Here is a 21,877-nt window from a genome sequence, read left to right as displayed (position 1 = left end):
CGGAAAGACTTAGTAGCTTCAACATAATATTTCAAAGCTCTAACAACATCCAAAGAATGCAACGATTTCTCCTTAGAATTCTTAGGATTAGGACATAATGAAGGAAACACAATTTCTCTACTAATGTTGTTGGAATTCACAACTTTAGGTAAAAATTCAAAAGAAGTTCGCAACACCGCCTTATCCTGATGAAAAATCAGAAAAGGAGACTCACAAGAAAGAGCAGAAAATTCAGAAACTCTTCTGGCAGAAGAGATGGCCAAAAGGAACAAAACTTTCCAAGAAAGCAATTTAATGTCCAATGAATGCATAGGTTCAAACGGAGGAGCTTGAAGAGCTCCCAGAACCAAATTCAAACTCCAAGGAGGAGAAATTGACTTAATGACAGGTTTTATATGAACCAAAGCTTGTACAAAACAACGAATATCAGGAAGAATAGCAAACTTTCTGTGAAAAAGAACAGAAAGAGCAGAGATTTGTCCTTTCAAGGAACTTGCGGACAAACCCTTATCTAAACCATCCTGAAGAAACTGTAAAATTCTCGGTATTCTAAAAGAATGCCAAGAAAAATGATGATAAAGACACCAAGAAATATAAGTCTTCCAGACTCTATAATATATCTCTCTAGATACAGATTTACGAGCCTGTAACATAGTATTAATCACAGAGTCAGAGAAACCTCTTTGACCAAGAATCAAGCGTTCAATCTCCATACCTTTAAATTTAAGGATTTCAGATCCTGATGGAAAAAAGGACCTTGTGACAGAAGGTTTGGTCTTAACGGAAGAGTCCACGGTTGGCAAGAGGCCATCCGGACAAGATCCGCATACCAAAACCTGTGAGGCCATGCCGGAGCTACCAGCAGAACAAACAAGCATTCCTTCAGAATCTTGGAGATTACCCTTGGAAGAAGAACTAGAGGCAGAAAGATATAGGCAGGATGATACTTCCAAGGAAGTGATAATGCATCCACAGCCTCCGCCTGAGGATCCCGGGATCTGGACAGATATCTGGGAAGTTTCTTGTTTAGATGAGACGCCATCAGATCTATTTCTGGAAGTTCCCACATTTGAACAATCTGAAGAAATACCTCTGGGTGAAGAGACCATTCGCCCGGATGCAACGTTTGGCGACTGAGATAATCCGCTTCCCAATTGTCTACACCTGGGATATGAACCGCAGAGATTAGACAGGAGCTGGATTCCGCCCAAACCAAAATTCGAGATACTTCTTTCATAGCCAGAGGACTGTGAGTCCCTCCTTGATGATTGATGTATGCCACAGTTGTGACATTGTCTGTCTGAAAACAAATGAACGATTCTCTCTTCAGAAGAGGCCAAAACTGAAGAGCTCTGAAAATTGCACGGAGTTCCAAAATATTGATCAGTAATCTCACCTCCTGAGATTCCCAAACTCCTTGTGCCGTCAGAGATCCCCACACAGCTCCCCAACCTGTGAGACTTGCATCTGTTGAAATTACAGTCCAGGTCGGAAGCAAAAAAGAAGCCCCTTGAATTAAACGATGGTGATCTGTCCACCACGTTAGAGAGTGTCGAACAATCGGTTTTAAAGATATTAATTGAAATATCTTTGTGTAATCCTTGCACCATTGATTCAGCATACAGAGCTGAAGAGGTCGCATGTGAAAACGAGCAAAGGGGATTGCGTCCGATGCAGCAGTCATAAGACCTAGAATTTCCATGCATAAGGCTACCGAAGGGAATGATTGTGACTGAAGGTTTCGACAAGCTGAAATCAATTTTAGACGTCTCTTGTCTGTTAAAGACAGAGTCATGGACACTGAATCTATCTGGAAACCCAGAAAGGTTACCCTTGTCTGAGGAATCAATGAACTTTTTGGTAAATTGATCCTCCAACCATGATCTTGAAGAAACAACACAAGTCGATTCATATGAGATTCTGCTAAATGTAAAGACTGAGCAAGTACCAAGATATCGTCCAAATAAGGAAATACCACAATACCCTGTTCTCTGATTACAGACAGAAGGGCACCGAGAACCTTTGTAAAAATTCTTGGAGCTGTAGCTAGGCCAAACGGCAGAGCCACAAACTGGTAATGCTTGTCCAGAAAAGAGAATCTCAGGAACTGATAATGATCTGGATGAATCGGAATATGCAGATATGCATCCTGTAAATCTATTGTGGACATATAATGCCCTTGCTGAACAAAAGGCAAGATAGTCCTTACAGTTACCATCTTGAACGTTGGTATCCTTACATAACGATTCAATATTTTTAGATCCAGAACTGGTCTGAAGGAATTCTCCTTCTTTGGTACAATGAAGAGATTTGAATAAAACCCCATCCCCTGTTCCGGAACTGGAACTGGCATAATTACTCCAGCCAACTCTAGATCTGAAACACAATTCAGAAATGCTTGAGCTTTCACTGGATTTACTGGGACACGGGAAAGAAAAAATCTCTTTGCAGGAGGTCTCATCTTGAAACCAATTCTGTACCCTTCTGAAACAATGTTCTGAATCCAAAGATTGTGAACAGAATTGATCCAAATTTCTTTGAAAAAACGTAACCTGCCCCCTACCAGCTGAGCTGGAATGAGGGCCGCACCTTCATGAGGACTTAGAAGCAGGCTTTGCCTTTCTAGCAGGCTTGGATGTATTCCAGACTGGAGATGGTTTCCAAACTGAAACTGCTCCTGAGGATGAAGGATTAGGCTTTTGTTCTTTGTTGAAACGAAAGGAACGAAAACGATTATTAGCCCTGTTTTTACCTTTAGATTTTTTATCCTGTGGTAAAAAAGTTCCTTTCCCACCAGTAACAGTTGAGATAATAGAATCCAACTGAGAACCAAATAATTTGTTACCCTGGAAAGAAATGGAAAGTAGAGTTGATTTAGAAGCCATATCAGCATTCCAAGTCTTAAGCCATAAAGCTCTTCTAGCTAAAATAGCTAGAGACATAAACCTGACATCAACTCTGATAATATCAAAAATGGCATCACAGATAAAATTATTAGCATGCTGAAGAAGAATAATAATATCATGAGAATCATGATCTGTTACTTGTTGCGCTAAAGTTTCCAACCAAAAAGTTGAAGCTGCAACAACATCAGCCAATGATATAGCAGGTCTAAGAAGATTACCTGAACACAGATAAGCTTTTCTTAGAAAGGATTCAATTTTCCTATCTAAAGGATCCTTAAACGAAGTACCATCTGACGTAGGAATAGTAGTACGTTTAGCAAGGGTAGAAATAGCCCCATCAACTTTAGGGATTTTGTCCCAAAATTCTAATCTGTCAGACGGCACAGGATATAATTGCTTAAAACGTTTAGAAGGAGTAAATGAATTACCCAATTTATCCCATTCTTTGGAAATTACTGCAGAAATAGCATTAGGAACAGGAAAAACTTCTGGAATAACCACAGGAGATTTAAATACCTTATCTAAACGTTTAGAATTAGTATCAAGAGGACCAGAATCCTCTATTTCTAAAGCAATTAGTACTTCTTTAAGTAAAGAACGAATAAATTCCATTTTAAATAAATATGAAGATTTATCAGCATCAATCTCTGAGACAGAATCCTCTGAACCAGAAGAGTCATCAGAATCAGAATGATGATGTTCATTTAAAAATTCATCTGTAGGGAGAGAAGTTTTAAAAGATTTTTTACGTTTACTAGAAGGAGAAATAACAGACATAGCCTTCTTGATGGATTCAGAAACAAAATCTCTTATGTTATCGGGAACATTCTGCACCTTAGATGTTGAAGGAACTGCAACAGGCAATGGTACTTTACTAAAGGAAATATTATCTGCATTAACAAGTTTGTCATGACAATTAATACAAACAACAGCCGGAGGAATAGCTACCAAAAGTTTACAGCAGATACACTTAGCTTTGGTAGATCCAGCACTAGACAGCGATTTTCCTGTAGTATCTTCTGACTCAGATGCAACGTGAGACATCTTGCAATATGTAAGAGAAAAAACAACATATAAAGCAAAATTGATCAAATTCCTTAAATGACAGTTTCAGGAATGGGAAAAAATGCCAAAGAACAAGCTTCTAGCAACCAGAAGCAATGAAAAATGAGACTTAAATAATGTGGAGACAAAAGCGACGCCCATATTTTTTAGCGCCAAATAAGACGCCCACATTATTTGGCGCCTAAATGCTTTTGGCGCCAAAAATGACGCCACATCCGGAAAGCCGACACTTTTGGCGCAAAATAACGTCAAAAAATGACGCAACTTCTGGCGACACGTATGACGCCGGAAACGGAAAATATTTTTTTTTTTTGCGCCAAAAAAGTCAGCGCCAAGAATGACGCAATAAAATGAAGCATTTTCAGCCCCCGCGAGCCTAACAGCCCACAGGGAAAAAGAGTCAAATTTTTGAAGGTAAGAAAAAATGATTAATTCAAATGCATTATTCCAAATATGAAACTGACTGTCTGAAAAATAAGGAATGTTGAACATTCTGAGTCAAGGCAAATAAATGTTTGAATACATATATTTAGAACTTTATAAACAAAGTGCCCAACCATAGCTTAGAGTGTCACAGAAAATAAGATTTACTTACCCCAGGACACTCATCTACATGTTTGTAGAAAGCCAAACCAGTACTGAAACGAGAATCAGCAGAGGTAATGGTATATATAAGAGTATATCGTCGATCTGAAAAGGGAGGTAAGAGATGAATCTCTACGACCGATAACAGAGAACCTATGAAATAGACCCCGTAGAAGGAGATCACTGCATTCAAATAGGCAATACTCTCCTCACATCCCTCTGACATTCACTGCACGCTGAGAGGAAAACCGGGCTCCAACTTGCTGCGGAGCGCATATCAACGTAGAATCTAGCACAAACTTACTTCACCACCTCCATCGGAGGCAAAGTTTGTAAAACTGAATTGTGGGTGTGGTGAGGGGTGTATTTATAGGCATTTTGAGGTTTGGGAAACTTTGCCCCTCCTGGTAGGAATGTATATCCCATACGTCACTAGCTCATGGACTCTTGCTAATTACATGAAAGAAATTTGTATACGAAAATGAGTTGTTTCTAAAATATGGAGCGTCGTGGTGGCGCTTCATAGATTACATATTTGGCGTGTGGTGGGGCGACGTTGGTACCCTATTGGCATTTATTGAAGAATTGAATCAAGCAGTCAATTTAAAATTTACACTAACCTTCAGTGAGGAAAAAGTGGTATTCCTGGACACAGTAATACATATAAACAAGGAAACTTGTAAATTTAAGATTGATCTGCATAGAAAGAAAACAGATAGAAATACTTTGTTAAGGTATGAAAGCTTTCATAATGAGCCCTTAAAGAATTCGCTACCACAAAGTCAGTTTAAAAGAGTAAAAAGGATTGTAAATGATGATTCCCTAGTTGTAAATAGACTACAAGAAATGGGGGATAAGTTCCTGCAAAGAGGATTCCCTAGGAAGTTAATAGAGAAAGAGATCATGAGGGCACAGGAACCAGAAGAAAAAGATAACAATGTTCCTAGAACTAAGAGAGAAGATGAAGAAAGGGTAGTATGTGTAATGCAATTTAACCCTATTAGTAAGAAAGTGAGGAACATTGTATCTAAACATTGGCACATCTTAAAAAATTGCAATTCTAATGTTGAATCTTTTAAAAAACCACCTATGATGGCATATCGAAGAGTCCAAAATTTGGGATATATGTTGGTTAGAAATGATTTGGGATCAAGAAAGAAACAGAAATATATTACTAAGAAAAGCTATGGAACTTTTCCATGCTTGGGTTGTGCAAGCTGTAGTGTGGTTATTAAAGAGACAGAATTTCAACATCCCCAGACAGGGAAAAAATTTAGCATTAACAATTTTTTTTTTTTTTTTATAGTATTTTATTAATTTTCTAAATAAATACACAAAACAGAAGAAAAAAAACCTATGAATACATTTTCCGTATTAGGATTGAAATAAACAGCAAGAGCCATAGTAATCGGTTTCTTCCACAGAATAGAGAAAAGACAAAAAAAAAAAAAAATGAATATATATGTAATTCCTCTCTCCTCCCCCCCCCCCCACCGACCACGCTCTATATCGGTACCCAGTATTCCGGAAGGTAGCCTGTATATACATTTTGCAATACGTATTCAGTGGTACTAAATGGCTTAACTAATTGGATTTGTACATTTTCTGGAAGGCTTTTGATAACCTTTACTCATTTTTTGAAATAACTTTGGATTTGGGTGCTACTGGGGTATTGTATGGATATTTGTTCAATAACACACTGATTTATCAGTGCCTTTTTGAATTCTACGAACTTAGGTGCTTTTGGAGATTTCCATCTTTTTAATATAAGATTTTGTACTAGCAATATTATAGTATTGATTAAATTATTATCTTTGTATTGTTCTGAGTATTTTACTAGAAAAAACACGTTGTCTTAGGATTTCATCCCCTATTAATAAGTTCTTTTTCAGCCAGTAGTTAATTTGTAACCAAAGCTGATGAATTTTGGGGCATGCCCAAAAGTAATGTAGTGTATCTGCTACTTGTGCATTACATTTCGGTAATGATTTATACCACTTTCTAAGATTATGTGCTGTTATATATACTTTATTTATTAATTTCAAGTGTGATTCACGCCATACAGTTGGTACCCACGTTTTATTTATTATTCTAAAACTCTCCTGTACATCTGAACTATTTATACTTGGAAAATCCTGTTGCCATTTATTTGCAATTCCCTCTATCTGAGTTAAGTTAAGGTTAGAGTTTATCAAACTGTATAGATGAACTATTGAGTGTATTCCGCCTTGGAATAGTTTGATTCTACTTTCTAATACCCCTAACGTCCAATCTGGATTGTATTTTATTTGTAACTTATTAATATAGTTCCTAATTTGTAGGTAAGCATAAAAATCTCGGTTAGGTAAATTAAATTGACTTGCTATATTTTGGAAGGAGTCGATACTTAGGTTTGGTAAAAGAAGTTGTTTAATATATATTAAACCCTTAGATTCCCATTGTGAAAAAACCCCAAGGGAAAGACCTGGTGGAAATTCTGGATTGCCCATGATAGTTCGATATTTTGAGCAATAGGGATTAATTTTATTTTCCAAGCAGTACTTTTGCCATGCCAGTATTATGTGTTTAAAAGTGTACATTTTAGTAATTATTGCTGGTAGTTTAGATTTATGGCAATGAAGAACCGCTTTTAAGTTGTATGGTGCGATAATATTGTTTTCACATTGGGAAAATGTCACATAATCCTGTTCAGTTACCCAGTCTAGAGCAAATTTAAGAAGTGCGGCTAAATTATAAAATTCTATGTTTGGGAAAGCCAGGCCGGCATATTCTTTAGTTCTCATCAATTTGTTTATGGAGATTTGCGCTCTTTTTCCTCCCCATATAAATTTTGTACATATTTGGTTGAACTTGTTTATATCCGATGTATTTATAAGGAGAGGGATATTTTGTAATAGGTACAATAATTTAGGGAATAAAGTTGTTTTAACTAGCATTAGTCGAGCTGTAATAGAGATTGGGAGACTCATCCAATCTATAGTTTTCTTTTTGCAATATGAAAAAAATTGAATAAAATTATTTTCGTACCATTCCTGTGGATCTCGTGTTAGGGTTATTCCTAGGTATTTTATTTCTTGTACTTCTCTAAACGGATGTTTATATGTAAATTTTGTTGGTTTATTTAGCCATAGCAGTTCTGATTTTTCCATGTGTATCTTGTAACCTGATATAGTTCCAAATTGTTGTGTAACTTTGATCAGTATTGGAAGGGTTATTTCTAGGTTACTTAAGTATAATATTAAATCATCTGCATATAGAGAAAGGGTAAATTGTTGTCCACCTATTTTAATGCCGTGTAATTGTTGTCTAAGTAGTATTGCTAGAGGTTCCCGAGAGTTGTTAAAAAGGAGGGGTGAAAGTGGGCAGCCCTGTCTAGTGCCCCGAAATAGGTGAAATCTTTCAGAGACTAATCCATTGACTATGATAGCTGATGTTGGTTTATTATAGATTAATTTGATAAAGTTATATATATTACCTGAAAAAACACATCTTTCCAGTGTATGGAATAGGTGGTCCCAATTTATATAGTCGAATGCCTTCTCGGCATCGACTGTTAGGATTGCTGTACTCTCTTTTTTAGATAGTTTTTTATATCTATATTCCTTCCAGAAAAAATCTAATAGTAACATAGTCTTATGTATGTTCCTTGCTGGGTTCCTATTGGGCATGAATCCAGTTTGGTTCTCATGAATTATCTTATGTAGATGTGGTTTTAGCCGGTTGGCAATTATTGATGTTAAAATTTTGTAGTCCACATTAAGTAAGGCTATTGGTCTATATGATGTTGGATTTTCTGGATCTCTATCTTTTTTAGGTATTAATGTTATATTAGATGTAATGAAATTAGGGGCCTGTTTAATGTCTGTATTGAAATAAGTATTATACAATTTATGTAAGCTCAGTGTCACCTGTTGATATAGAATTTTGTAGAATTCTATTGGAATGGCATCCGGTCCAGGGGTTTTATTTAATCTAGCTGCTTTAATCTCATTTATTATTTCCTGCGTTGTTATCATTTGATTTAATTCTTGGACTACTTCACCTGGTAATTTCGGTATTTTAACATCTCTCCAGAATGCATTTTTTTGTTCTGTATTGATTCCCTCTTCTTTATATATTGTTTTAAAAAAGTTATGAAAAATCTTTTTAATATCTGTATTTGTTGTGTATCTGTTAGGGCCTACTTTGATTGCTGTAATCTGATTACGCGCTTTTTGCTTTGTAATGTGTGCCAAATATTTGGCTGATCTGCCCTAAATCCTCCGTATAGTGCTTTGAGACGCAGTTCTTCTTGAATTATATTTTGCTTCAAGAAAAGATCACGCTGTGTTTTCGCATTTATATATTTATCCCAGTTGTTTCTACTATTTATGGCCAAATACTTATTATATGTGTTCTTAACGTAGTTTGATAATTGTACATTTTGTTGTCTATATTTTTTTTTAAGTCCACATAAATATGCTTTAATATCGCCGCGCATTACCGCCTTCCCGGTCTCCCATAGGATTTCTATTTTCTCTGTATACGCCTGATTAAACCTCATGAATTCCTGCCATTTATTTTTTAACCAATTCTGGAATTTAGGGTTATGCACAAGATATTTGGGGAAGAAAAAATTATTAGATTGAATTTGTTGGAGTGTTTTTATTTGCATTTCTAATGATATAATGGCATGGTCTGGTAGACATATATCTTGGATTTCTGTTTTAACTTCTAAACCTGCCAATCTATCTGATATTAGAAGCATGTCTATTCTGGACATAGTTTGGTGTCCTTTTGATATGCACGTAAATGCTTTTAAGTCTGGGTTTTGGATTCTCCATATGTCCCGTAGGCCAGTCCTACTACAGAATCTCGTATTTTCCTATTTCTTGCAGGCTTTATTCTCATTCTATCTATATTTGCCATAAGTGTTAAGTTCATATCTCCCCCCCACTATCAAATTCTTCTCTGTATGTTCCATCAATTTTAATGCCAGATTATCCCAAAAGTTGTTATCAGCTTTATTAGGACCATATATATTACATAAAGTAAAGTCAATTTTATCTATTTTTATGTTTATGATTTGGAACCTACCTTCTGGGTCTGCTATTTGATCTAAAATTTGGTATGTCAAATGTTTACTTATTAAAATAGCTGTTCCCCTCTTCCTTTCCTTACCTGGGGAGGCGAGAACCTCTCCAACCCATCTATACCTTAGTTTAATTGCTTCTTGAATGTTCAAGTGAGTTTCTTGTAGCATTGCTATATCTGGTTTATATTGTGCTAGTTCTTTAATGATTGCCTTCCTCTTAATTGGAGAGGTTACCCCCCCTACATTCCATGACAGGATCTTAAGCATTACTTTTTATGTGCGTGCAGTAATATTATATAGTATAGTAGTAATATATTTGAGAAGTAAACAAAGGGCATAGCCCTTCGGGTGTGCAAGAGGGGAGAGAGAGAGGGAGAGACACATATACCTGCTGCAAACATAATCTAATATGTACATTGCCGTTACATGTATTCTCTGAGGCATTATATCTATATCCTTAATTAAAAACAACAAAGAAAAAAACAAAAACGAGAAAATGAAATATACAAACAAAGCAGCAAACAAATAGTCTGTCAAAATCATTATAAAGAAACTTAAAATCATAACACTCTATTCTTGTGATAAAACAAAAACAGGACAGCAAAACAAATTACTCTAGACCCATATTTTTACAAAAATCTTGTGCTTCTTGTACATTTTTTAAGACTGTTGTATCTCCATTCTTTGTTATAATTAATTTTGCTGGGTATACTAATTTAGCATTAATTTTGGCTTCAATTAATCTTGAGCAATAGGGGGACATCTCCCTTCTTTTGGTGGAAGTTTCCACTGAAAAATTTTGAAATAGGTAGATTTTTCCTTGTTGTATCTTTAAGGGGATGTTCCTCCTATAGCTTCTAAGATAATTTATTTTATCCTGAAAGTTCAGGAACCTGGCGATGATTGGTCTTGGTCTAATTGTTCCATCTGGGTTTTTCCTTATAGGGCCTATTCTATGAATCCTCTCTATTTGAATAGGGTGTGTGGATGGTGTCATGTTGAGTAACTTTGGGAGTGTGTCTATAGCAAAGGACATTAAATCTTGATACTCTGTGGTCTCTGGAACTCCAATAATTATTATGTTATTTTGCCTAGAGCGATCCTCTAGGTCTTCTAGTCTTGTTTGTAAGTTAAGTGAGGTTTTACTATATTGTGAATCAGTGTGTTCAAGGTGACATATCCTATCTTCTAGGTCAGAGACCCTAGTTTCCACCTCATTCATCCTTGAAGCAAATTGTCTAATTTCATTTGTTAATGTGTTGATCTCTTGTTTAATCTCTATTTTGAGAGATTCTAATTTAGGTGTAATAGCTTTGGTTATTTGTGCCACTATATCTGCAATTCCAGCGTTAGTAAGATTTATATCAGACTGCTCTTGTGATTGGTCTAGATGTATCTCTGTTGGTTTAGTATGTTTTTTCTCTCTGGTCTTTGGCGGCATGGCTGGTGAATTACCTTTCAAAGGTGCCATATATTTTTCCATCAGGAAAAAAATGTGTATATATATTTTCCTTTTTTTTTTTTTTTTTTTATAAGATGTGCAATTTATTATAAAGATTATAATTGATGTACTGAACTGTGATTTTATCAAGTTAAGTTGATACCTGTGTATAGTGTGTTCTTATTCAGTGAGTTAGTTATAGTGTCTGAAGTGCTTAAAATAAGTGTACTCAAAAGCTAAGGGAAACAAAAAATACCAATAGCAATAAAAACAGAAAAAAACAAAACGCCAAGAAAAAACAAGCAAGACAAAAAACAAAACCGTGGTTAGTGTCTATTGCCACGTCAGCCAAGCCAGTGAGTTTTCCCTTTCCTCTTCTTCCTTAATTATAAGGGCTTACTTTATATTATGCAGTTCCCTTTTATATAACTAGCCTCTCTAGGTTTTGCATAAGAAGCATATTACAATGGTGTGTCCAGTATCTTATTTTATTCTTTTTTCTAGGCAGTAGTCGTCCTTTGAGATGGTATTCAGCCCAGCTACTAGCTTAATTGGATATATTTTGGCCTTTTACAGTCTCCTACCCATTGGGTTATGGGAGGGCCAGTTTCCAAGTGCTCGGTTGCCTCTTAGGTTGGGGTCTCCGAGTACAAGCTACTTGGATTATAGCAACTATACGTTTCCAGTAGGTTTCCGTCCTTTCTTCCTGTTTGGGACTGTGTAGTCTGATCTTTTAGGTCTTTCTATATCCACTGAGTGTTATAAATTGATCCAGTTCTACTCCTACCCTTAGGGTTATGGGAGAGTACAGTGGACTATATTTTATTTTGATTCTAGAACTGGGGGTTTACCAGTTATCTCCTGTTTTAAACAGAATAGTAGATGTTTTCCCACCACTTCCTGTCTCAACTCTTATCGGTGCTGATTCTAGTTCTAAGTCCTCATATCCAGGATTTAAGCTCAGGAGATAGATTATAAATTGTTTAATGCCCCCAGTCTGGTGCAAGATTATCTTTAGACAGCAATTAACATTAATACAGTTCAGTTCAGATTACTGCCGTTTCTCTTTAGTACGGGGTAACTTATATTCTTATAACAAGCCGGTATGGGTCCCGTAGAGCAAATGTATTTTGTTATAGGATGTTTTGCAAGCAAGTCAAAAGCATTTAAGCGTTTATTAGCCAGTTTCAGTCATATTCTATATGCTTAGTTTGCTAATTAACAGCCTAGAATTCAAAACAGTTAGTATTCCCTCCACTTTCTCTCCTCGCTCTTGTCAGAGTTATTTCCAACATTGAATCTTTAGGTCCAGGATTAGGCTCAAGAGAGAGAATGTGGGCCACTTAGTGCTTTCAGTCTGTTATAAGCTATCACTTATATACCTATATAACATTTCAAGTCTCTGCACCAGTTCTTTAATGTTTAAGCAATTGCGGTCTTATAGCAAGCAAGCATATGTCCAGTAAAGCAGCTGTAGTTTATTATAGCGTGTTTGTATGCAGAGGAGCGTTAGGCGTTTATTAGAAGATTTCAGTCTATGTGCTTGTTATTTGTTAGTACCTTAGGGTTAATAGCTGTAGTATGAAGCAAAAGAAACAATACCGTTCTCCTTGTATATTACCTCTGTTGCTGTCTCTGCCGATAACTAAGCCCGGTCCAAGGATAGTGACGTCACATGCCAACTGTGTATCTTGTCTAGGAACCCGGGGGGAGCAGCCAGAGGTAGTAACCAGCCAGATACCCTGCTTTTGGCTTATCGAGTAGAGCTGCTTCAGCCACGAAGCGATCGCTGCTGTGGGACTTCCGTTGCGCATCCTCCCAAGTTTGGGTCCGGGCCGTTCTAGTGTCTGGCCAAGGTAATTGCGCATCCGAAATTAGGTGTTTGTAAGGCGCCGAGCAGTACACCAGCTTCACTCCACCTGCATGCTCCGCCCTGCACCGGAAATCTCTCTAGCATTAACAATTTCTATACGTGTGACTCATCCTATGTCGTATAGGATGAGTCAACACAGATCCAATATTAGATGTGGGGACCAGGAAGCCCCTGTATCTTGCCATTTTTTGAGTGCAGGCCACAATATAAGCCAACTACGGTGGCAAATTATTGATGGAGTGGATAATTTAAGTAGAGGTGGCAATAAGGAAACTGTATTAAAACAAAAAGAATCTTATTGGATATATAAATTGGATGCTTTAATTCCTAAAGGAATCAATAGAAAGCTGGACCTCAAAGTGTTTCTATAATAAATGGATGTTTAATAAAATATTCAGAAAAAATGTTAATATTTTGCAGAATGTATTGAATATTAACAAAGATCTGTACATAGGCATATCAACAGATAGGTAAATTGTAAATTGTTTTTAAATGTATATATGTGTTTAATTGTAATAATATTTACAACCACTAGGTGGTAATGTTGAGTGATAAAATTCACCTTGTAACAGTATACTATGGGTTATAGTGCAGGCCTATAAATGTATCTAATCAGATGAGGCTTATTAGCATGATTAAGGGATAATTTCCCGAAACGTTGCTGCTACCTGCTTTGTACCTGTATGGGAAAAAGATGTTTCAATAAAGTGTTGAAAATTCGATAAGGTGCTGTGGATTTTTCTACTTTTCTACATGTTTGGAGGTTTTGACGGTCCCTCCTGCCACTTGCATCTTATAGCTGTGGAGCTGTACACTACTTGTTTATAAACTACCTGAATAATGAAAGTTTAATTTTGACTAGACTGTTCCTTTAAGCGCTGTATTGTTAATGGTCACATGCTTTATGCAGACCTTTATGAAGTTTTGTGCATAATATTTATGGGCTTTAATAGTAAAAATAAGATACCAGATACAGGTTGACGCTAGCAAAGTACAGAGTTGCCCTATGAAACGCGTAAGGCAACACCCATGCTACATAAGCGTCAACTTCTGCATTTATCTGAGCCAGCAATAGGGAAGCTGCTTGTTACAGTTTTTTGCTCGATTGGCTTTTTTGACTGTGGAACACAGGAAATACATGGACATTAGAGAAAAAGCAGCTTGTTGAGAGATCGAGGGCAGTGCATGTTGATGTAGCACAGATCCAATATACCAGCCATGGACTGCAGAGTACAGTATTTGGAAAGTGACCACCTTTAAAAAAAGAGCCTGTGATATACATCTTACTGTGTTAAGGTTATAATTTGTGAGTGTGATTCTTTTGATTGTTTTTAAATACTGCACTTAGAGGGTTTTTGAGCTTGTGTTTTTGTTTTTGTGTTTATAGTGGCACTTTGCTGACCAGTTTGTCAGAATTTTGTTGAGACAACTGTATGAACGCTAAGGAATAAAAAAGCCTTTCACACTCTGTGAAAAGTCATGCAAGCATAAAGTAAATACAGGCATACCCCGCTTTACGGACCTTCACTTTACGGACACTCGCGAGTACGTACATAGCTATTACGGACCCTCTCTTTACGGACACTCGCGAGAACGGACAAACCCGCCCCTGCGCACATGAAACAGTTAGTCTCTATGGTTCAGGAAGAGGTTGCCGCGCGCCAGGAAGATGTTGCTGCGCACCAGGAAGAGGTGGGGTTTCCGCTCACTGTGTAGAAGCTGCGCACTTGGCAAGTGAAGTTAAAAAGTGAATCGTGTATAGAAGATTCCTGCACCCAAATTGCTATTTTATTCCTGCCATAATACTGTACTGCACTGAAACCACTACTGTACATAGAACTTTGGGGAACATATACTGTATACAGTACACGTACAGTACTGATTGTAACACGCTTGGCACACACTGTGTATAGAAGATTCCTGCACCCAAATTGCTATTTTATTCCTGCCATAATACTGCACTGTGCCACTGCTTGTACATAGAACTTTGGGGAACATATACTGTATACAGTACACGTACAGTACTGATTGTAACACGCTTGGCACCTAGAGCTGATAATGGCAGATAAAAAGAAATGCCGTAAATCTATTACCTTGGATATGAAGCTTAAAATTATTAGATTGTATGATGAAGGTGTAATTCAAGCTGAAATAGGCCGAAAGCTAGGCTTCACTAGGACCACAATTAACACAGTCATGAAGAACAGAGAAAAAATTGTTGCAGAAGTTAAAAGTGCTACACCTGTTAACACCACAACAATTCGAAAAAGGGATAGCATTGTTGCAGACATGGAGAGACTCCTAATACTTTGGATAGAAAATCAGACAACACGCCATGTTCCTGTAAACCAGGCAATTATACAAAGTAAAGCCTTAAACTTATTCAATGACCTGAAGGCTAAGAAAGGTGAAGCAGCAAAGGATGCTGAATTTTTTGCAAGCCGTGGATGGTTTGATAGGTTTAAGAAGAGGTCTAATCTACATAACATCAAAGTACAAGGAGAGGCAGCTGCTGCAGATACTGAGGCTGCAGAAAGCTATCCAAGTGAATTTGCAAAAATTATTGAAGATGGAGGCTACTCCATGGATCAAATGTTTAATGTGGATGAGACTGGTCTATTCTGGAAGAAGATGCCTGCAAGAACCTTCATTGCAAGACAGGAAAAATCAATGCCAGGCTACAAGCCAGCTAAAGATAGAATAACCCTTCTGTTAGGTGGCAATGCTTCTGGTACCTTAAAGCTAAAGCCTTTGTTTATTTACCGTTTTCAAAATCCAAGAGCTTTGAAGAACTACGTTAAAACTAGACTTCCAGTGCATTGGAGGGCAAATAAAAAAGCATGGGTAACTGCAGCCCTTTTTGAGGATTGGTTTGACACCTGCTTTGTTCCAGAGGTGAAAGCTTATTGCAAAGACAATAATATCCCTTTCAAGATTTTGCTGCTTGTTGATAATGCTCCTGGACACCCTCGAACACTAGAAGAGCTCAACCCTAACATTAGAGTGGAATTCCTACCACCAAATACCACTTCATTACTGCAGCCCATGGATCAATGTGTCATAGCTGCCTTCAAGTTAAACTACTTAAAAAGAACATTCAGTAAGTGTATTGCAGCAATAGACAAAGAAGAAGGTGCAGGGCAAGAAGTCCTATCGAAATTCTGGAAAAGCTACAACATCTTGGATTGCATTAAAACTGTAAGAGATGCTTGGAATGACATAAAGGATACCACAATGAAAAGGGCCTGGAAAAAATTATGCCCACAGTTAGCTGATGATTCTGAAGGCGTTGATGATTCTGTAGCTAATGTTACTGAAAATATTGTAGAGATGGCAAGGCAGTTAGAGCTGGAAGTAGAGCCAGAAGATGTTGCTGAACTGCTTGCATCCCATACTGAGCCCCTCAGCAATGAAGACCTTCTAGAACTTGAAGAGGAGAGAGAAGAAGAAGAAGATGTGCAAAATGGGGTTGAGAACATTGAACAGCCTGAAGGCTTAACTTCAAAAATTCTCTTTCAAGCTTTCCGTCATCTTGATAGCGCCATGGCTCTTTTTGAAAAGCATGATAGGGACTTTGAAAGAAGCTTCACAGTCAATGGTAACATTTCAGGGGCTTATTCCTGTTACAAAGAAATCTACAGAGAAAAGAAGAAAGCTACACTTCAAACCTCCATAGAGACTTACTTTTCTAAAAGTCCATCAGCACGCAGATCATCATCATCGACAGACAGTCATTTGGATACCAGATCATCAACTGGCAGTCCATTTCCAGCTCTGGCATCACCACCCAGTCCTGCTCCTTCTCTTATTGCTACTTGTAGTACACCCAATTCGCCAGCAAGAAAGCGTCTCGCCTTTGAAGAGTTGACTTGTGAAACAGAAGATACCAGTATGACTTCATCCTTACTAGAATAAATGCTCATAGCTGATCCTAAGCTTAGAAAATGTTGTGTTTACAGTATTTTGCAATACAGTACAGTAAATATGTTCTCTTGTCCTAAGCTTATCCTAAGCTTAGAAAATGTTGTGTTTATTTTGCAATACTGTACAGTACAGTAAATATGTTCTCTTACCCTAAGCTGATCCTAAGCTTAGAAAATGTTGTGTTTATTTTGCAAAACTGTACAGTACAGTAATTATGTTCTCTTGTCCTAAGCTGATCCTAAGCTTAGAAAATGTCTTTATTTTTCAATACAGTACAGTAAATACTGTATGTTCTGTTGCCCTAAGCTGATCCTAAGCTTAGAATTTTTTTTGTTTATTTTGCAATAAATATTTTCTTTTGGCCTAACCTTATAGTATTGTGTTTATTTTAGTTATAAATGTATTATTTATATCAGTTATGCCTATAAATGACTATTATAATGAAGTACAAGCATTGAGAAGTGAAAAAAAAGTATTGCTTCACTTTAAGTACATTTTCGTTTTACATACATGCTCTGGTCCCATTGTGTACGTAAATGTGGGGTATGCCTGTAATAAATATTCATGCTTGAAGGAATGAATATTCAAAGTTTAGCCACAGCAGAAACGTCTTGTACATTTTGTAATGGAGACTGCAGAGATAATGTAAGAGAAACTTTCTCTCATAATTGAAAATACTCTAGCATCAAGGACATACATGTAATATTATATGTATACATTTGTATGGAAATGTAAACAGCTGAGATATATACAAAATTCATATATGAGGAAAGAATATGCAAATTGTTAATTTACAGCAGATAAGCCTTTTAGAGTATATAAACTCATTATACAAACTAAAGACAGCTTGATCAGCTTGCTAACTGGAGTCAAAGTGCCCCTTAGTATGTTAAAGGGGGGGTTACATTTACTGCTCAACACACAAAACTATGGACAGATGGGGGATTCAAAATAAAAATGCAAATTGTTGTACAAAAACCGTGAATAAAATTATTTACACCGGTACTAGTCCACAGCACACCTCAGAACATAAAAGTTAAGTAGCACCTTCTAAACACCCAAACCTCTTAGCAGCTCTTGTAAAAGATACTCACCCACCTCCAATGCATAGAAGAGGTTAAACTTGTCAGAAATTAAACACCAAAATAGTTTAGAATCCACCAGATTAAATTCACAACAGCTAAAGCAGAGAGGGAAAAAGGTTGCCAAAGAGAGGAGGCAGAGCGTATTGCCATAACAATGTATAGGCCCAAAGGCCTGTGTAATTTAAAATAACTGTCAACATTTTAATTTGTGAAAAACACCTCTCCTAAGGCCCCTGTGTCCTCCTGTGATTTTTGAGAAAAAACTGATAACTGTACAAGGCAGTTACTGGCTTATACGCATTTGTTTTAGAAACATGCAAAAATATATTTTTTTGAGATAAAAAGGTTAAATTGAGCTTCTAAGGAGTCCTATGGATGCTAGATAAGAACTATCCTGTGCCTCATTCCCCCAAATTCATATGTTAAACACATAGGTAAAGCTCCTCAGGTGTAAGACTGTGAACAAAGCTATGTAGTACCTGTAATTAGAGTACTATTGGACAGCTCCTGGGCTGTGTCTTACACATGCTAAGGCCTTTCTCCCTCACAAGTTGCTCATCCAGTGCAAGTAAATATACTGCAGATGATACTGTGGATATTTATATTTATAAGAGAAAGGTGCAGAACCAAACCTTTTCAGTCAATCTCTCATCTGTTTCCCATACACTCACTTCAAATCTCGGAGTGCGGGGGTGCCAGGGTAAATATAATTAAATAGTATTCCCAAACAAACGGCTAGATTACGAGTTTTGCGGTAAGAGCTGTGCGGTACTAACTTGCACGTTATTGTCACCGCTCACTTCCCTACAGCGCTGGTATTACAGGTTTTCATAAACCCGGCTTTAACAGGCAAGAAGTGAGCATAGAGCAAAATTGAGCTCCATACCACACTCCAGTACCAGAGTTGCTGAAAGCTGCGGTGAGCTGGTTTTACATGCTCGTGCACGATTTCCCCATAGACATCAATGGGGAGAGCCGGCTGAAAAAAAGTCTAACACCTGCAAAAAAGCAGCGTAAAGATCTGTAACGCAGCCCCATTGATTCCTATGGGGAAACTAAATTTATGTTTACACCTAACACCCTAACATGAACCCCGAGTCTAAGCACCCCTAATCTTACACTTATTAATCCCTATTCTGCCCCCCCCGACATCGCCGACACCTACATTATACTTATTAACCCCTAATCTGCCACTCTGGACATTGCCACCACTTTAATAAACATATTAACCCCTAAACCGCCGCACTCCCGCATCGCAAACACTAGTTAAATATTATTAACCCCTAATCTGCCACCCCTAACATCGCCGCCACCTACCTTAATTTATTAACCCCTAATCTGCTGCCCCCAACGTCGCCGCCACTATACTAAATTTATTAACCCCTAAACCTAAGTCTAACCCTAACACCCCCTAACTTAAATATAATTAAAATAAATCTAAATAAAAATTGCTATCATTACCTAAATAATTCCTATTTAAAACTAAATACTTACCTATAAAATAAACCCTAAGATAGCTACAATATAACTAATAGTTACATTGTAGCTAGCTAAGGGTTTATTTTTATTTTACAGGCAAGTTTGTATTTATTTTAACTAGGTAGACTAGTTAGTAAATAGTTAAACTATTTACTAACTACCGAGCTAAAATAAAAACAAATCAAATTTACCTGTAAAATAAAACCTAACCTGAGTTACACTAACACCTAACCTTACACTACAATTAAATAAATTACCTAAATTAAATACACTTACCTAAATTACAAAAAAAACCCCACTAAATTACACAAAATAAAAAAGAAATTATCAGATATTTAAACTAATTATACCTAATCTAATAGCCCTATCAAAACAAAAAAGCCCCCCAAAATAAAAAAACCTAGCCTAAACTAAACTACCAATAGCCCTTAAAAGGGCCTTTTGCCCCAAAGAAATCAGCTCTTTTACCTGTAAAAAAAAAAAAAAAAAACACCCCCAACAGTAAAACCCACCACCCACACAACCAACCCCCCAAATAAAATCCTAAGTAAAAAAACCTAAGCTCACCATTGCCCTGAAAAGGGCATTTGGATGGACATTGCCCTTAAAAGGGCATTTAGCTCTTTTTAAATTGCCCAAACCCTAATCTAAAACCCACCCAATAAACCCTTAAAAAAACCTAACACTACCCCCCGAAGATAAACTTACAGTTTTGAAGACCGGACATCCATCCTCAACGAAGCCAGGAGAAGTCCTCAGCGAAGCGGCAAGAAGTCCTCAACAAAGCCTGGAGAAGTCTTCATCCAAGCCGGCAGAAGTGGTCCTCCAGACGGGCAGAAGTCCTCATCCAGATGGCATCTTCTATCTTCATCCATCCGGCGCGGAGCAGGTCCATCTTCAAGACATCTGGCAGGGAGCATCCTCTTCAATCGAAGTCTTCTTCCCAAATGAAGGTTCCTTTAAGTGATGTCATCCAAGATAGCATCCCTTGAATTACGATTGGCTGTTCCAATAGAATGTGATCTCAATCCTATTAGCTGATTGGATCAGCCAATAGGATTGAAGATCAATCCTATTGGCTGATTGCATCAGCCAATAGGATTTTTTCACCTTTAATTCCGATTGGCTGATAGAATTCTATCAGCCAATCGGAATTCAAGGGACACCATCTTGGATGATGTCACTTAAAGGAACCTCCATTCGGGAAGAAGACTTCAATTGAAGAGGATGCTCCGCGCCGGATGTCTTAAAGATGGACCCGCTCCGTGCCGGATGGATGAAGACTTCTGCCCATCTAGAGGACCACTTCTGCCGGCTTGGATGAAGACTTCTCTCGACTTCGTTGAGGACTTCTTGCCGCTTCGCTGAGAACTTCTCCCAGCTTAATTGAGGATGGATGTCCGGTCTTCAAAACTGTAAGTGGATTCGGGGGTTAGTGTTAGGTTTTTTTAAGGGTTTATTTGGTGGGTTTTAGTTTTAGATTAGGGTTTGGGCAATTGAAAAAGAGCTTAATGCCCTTTTCAGGGCAATGGGGAGCTTAGGTTTTTTTAGTTAGGATTTTATTTGGGGGGTTGGTTGTGTGGGTGGTGGGTTTTATTGTTGGGGGGTGTTGGTTTTTTCTTTACAGGTAAAAGAGCTTATTTCTTTGGGGAAATGCCCCACAAAAGGCCCTTTTAAGGGCTATTGGTAGTTTAGTTTAGGCTAGGGGTTTTTTTTATTTTGGGGGGGGCTTTTTTTAATTTTGATAGGGCTATTAAATTAGGTGTAATTATATCTGATAATTTCTTTTTTATTTTGTGTAATTTAGTGTTTGTTTTTTTGTAATTTAGGTTATTGTATTTAATTTAGGTAATTTATTTAATTGTAGTGTAAGGTTAGGTGTTAGTGTAACTCAGGTTAGGTTTTATTTTACAGGTAAATTTGTATTTATTTTAGCTAGGTAGTTAGTAAATAGTTAATAACTATTTACTAACTAGTCTACCTAGTTAAAATAAATACAAACTTGCCTGTGAAATAAAAATAAAACCTAAGAAAGCTACAATGTAACTATTAGTTATATTGTAGCTAGCTTAGATTTTATTTTATAGGTAAGCATTTAGTTTTAAATAGGAATTATTTAGGTAATGATAGCAATTTTTATTTTGATTTATTTTAATTATATTTAAGTTAGGGGGTGTTAGGGTTAGACTTAGGTTTAGGGGTTAATAAATTTAGTATAGTGGCGGCGACGTTGGGGGCGGCAGATTAGGGGTTAATAAATTAAGGTAGGTGGCGGCGATGTTAGGGGTGGCAGATTAGGGGTTAATAATATTTAACTAGTGTTTGCGATGCGGGAGTGCGGCGGTTTAGGGGTTAATATGTTTATTAAAGTGGTGGCAATGTCCAGAGTGGCAGATTAGGGGTTAATAAGTATAATGTAGGTGTCGGCGATGTCGGGGGGGGCAG

General features: G+C 37.2%; 1 protein-coding gene across 1 annotated transcript; it reads left to right on the top strand.

The window, feature by feature from the left end:
• Nucleotides 1-15,002: 15,002 nt before the first annotated feature.
• Nucleotides 15,003-16,859, top strand: LOC128638834 (tigger transposable element-derived protein 1-like). The gene is made up of 3 exons (XM_053690969.1): nucleotides 15,003-15,788; nucleotides 15,879-16,350; nucleotides 16,465-16,859. The coding sequence occupies exons 1-3, from the start codon at nucleotides 15,003-15,005 to the stop codon at nucleotides 16,857-16,859; spliced, it is 1,653 nt and encodes a 550-aa protein (XP_053546944.1).
• Nucleotides 16,860-21,877: the final 5,018 nt, after the last annotated feature.

Source organism: Bombina bombina, chromosome 8 (assembly GCF_027579735.1).
Source record: "Bombina bombina isolate aBomBom1 chromosome 8, aBomBom1.pri, whole genome shotgun sequence".
NCBI classification, from domain to species: Eukaryota; Metazoa; Chordata; class Amphibia; order Anura; family Bombinatoridae; genus Bombina; species Bombina bombina.
The sequence above is the reverse complement of the archived record's forward strand: the minus strand, read 5'-3'. Positions and strand labels throughout refer to the sequence as shown.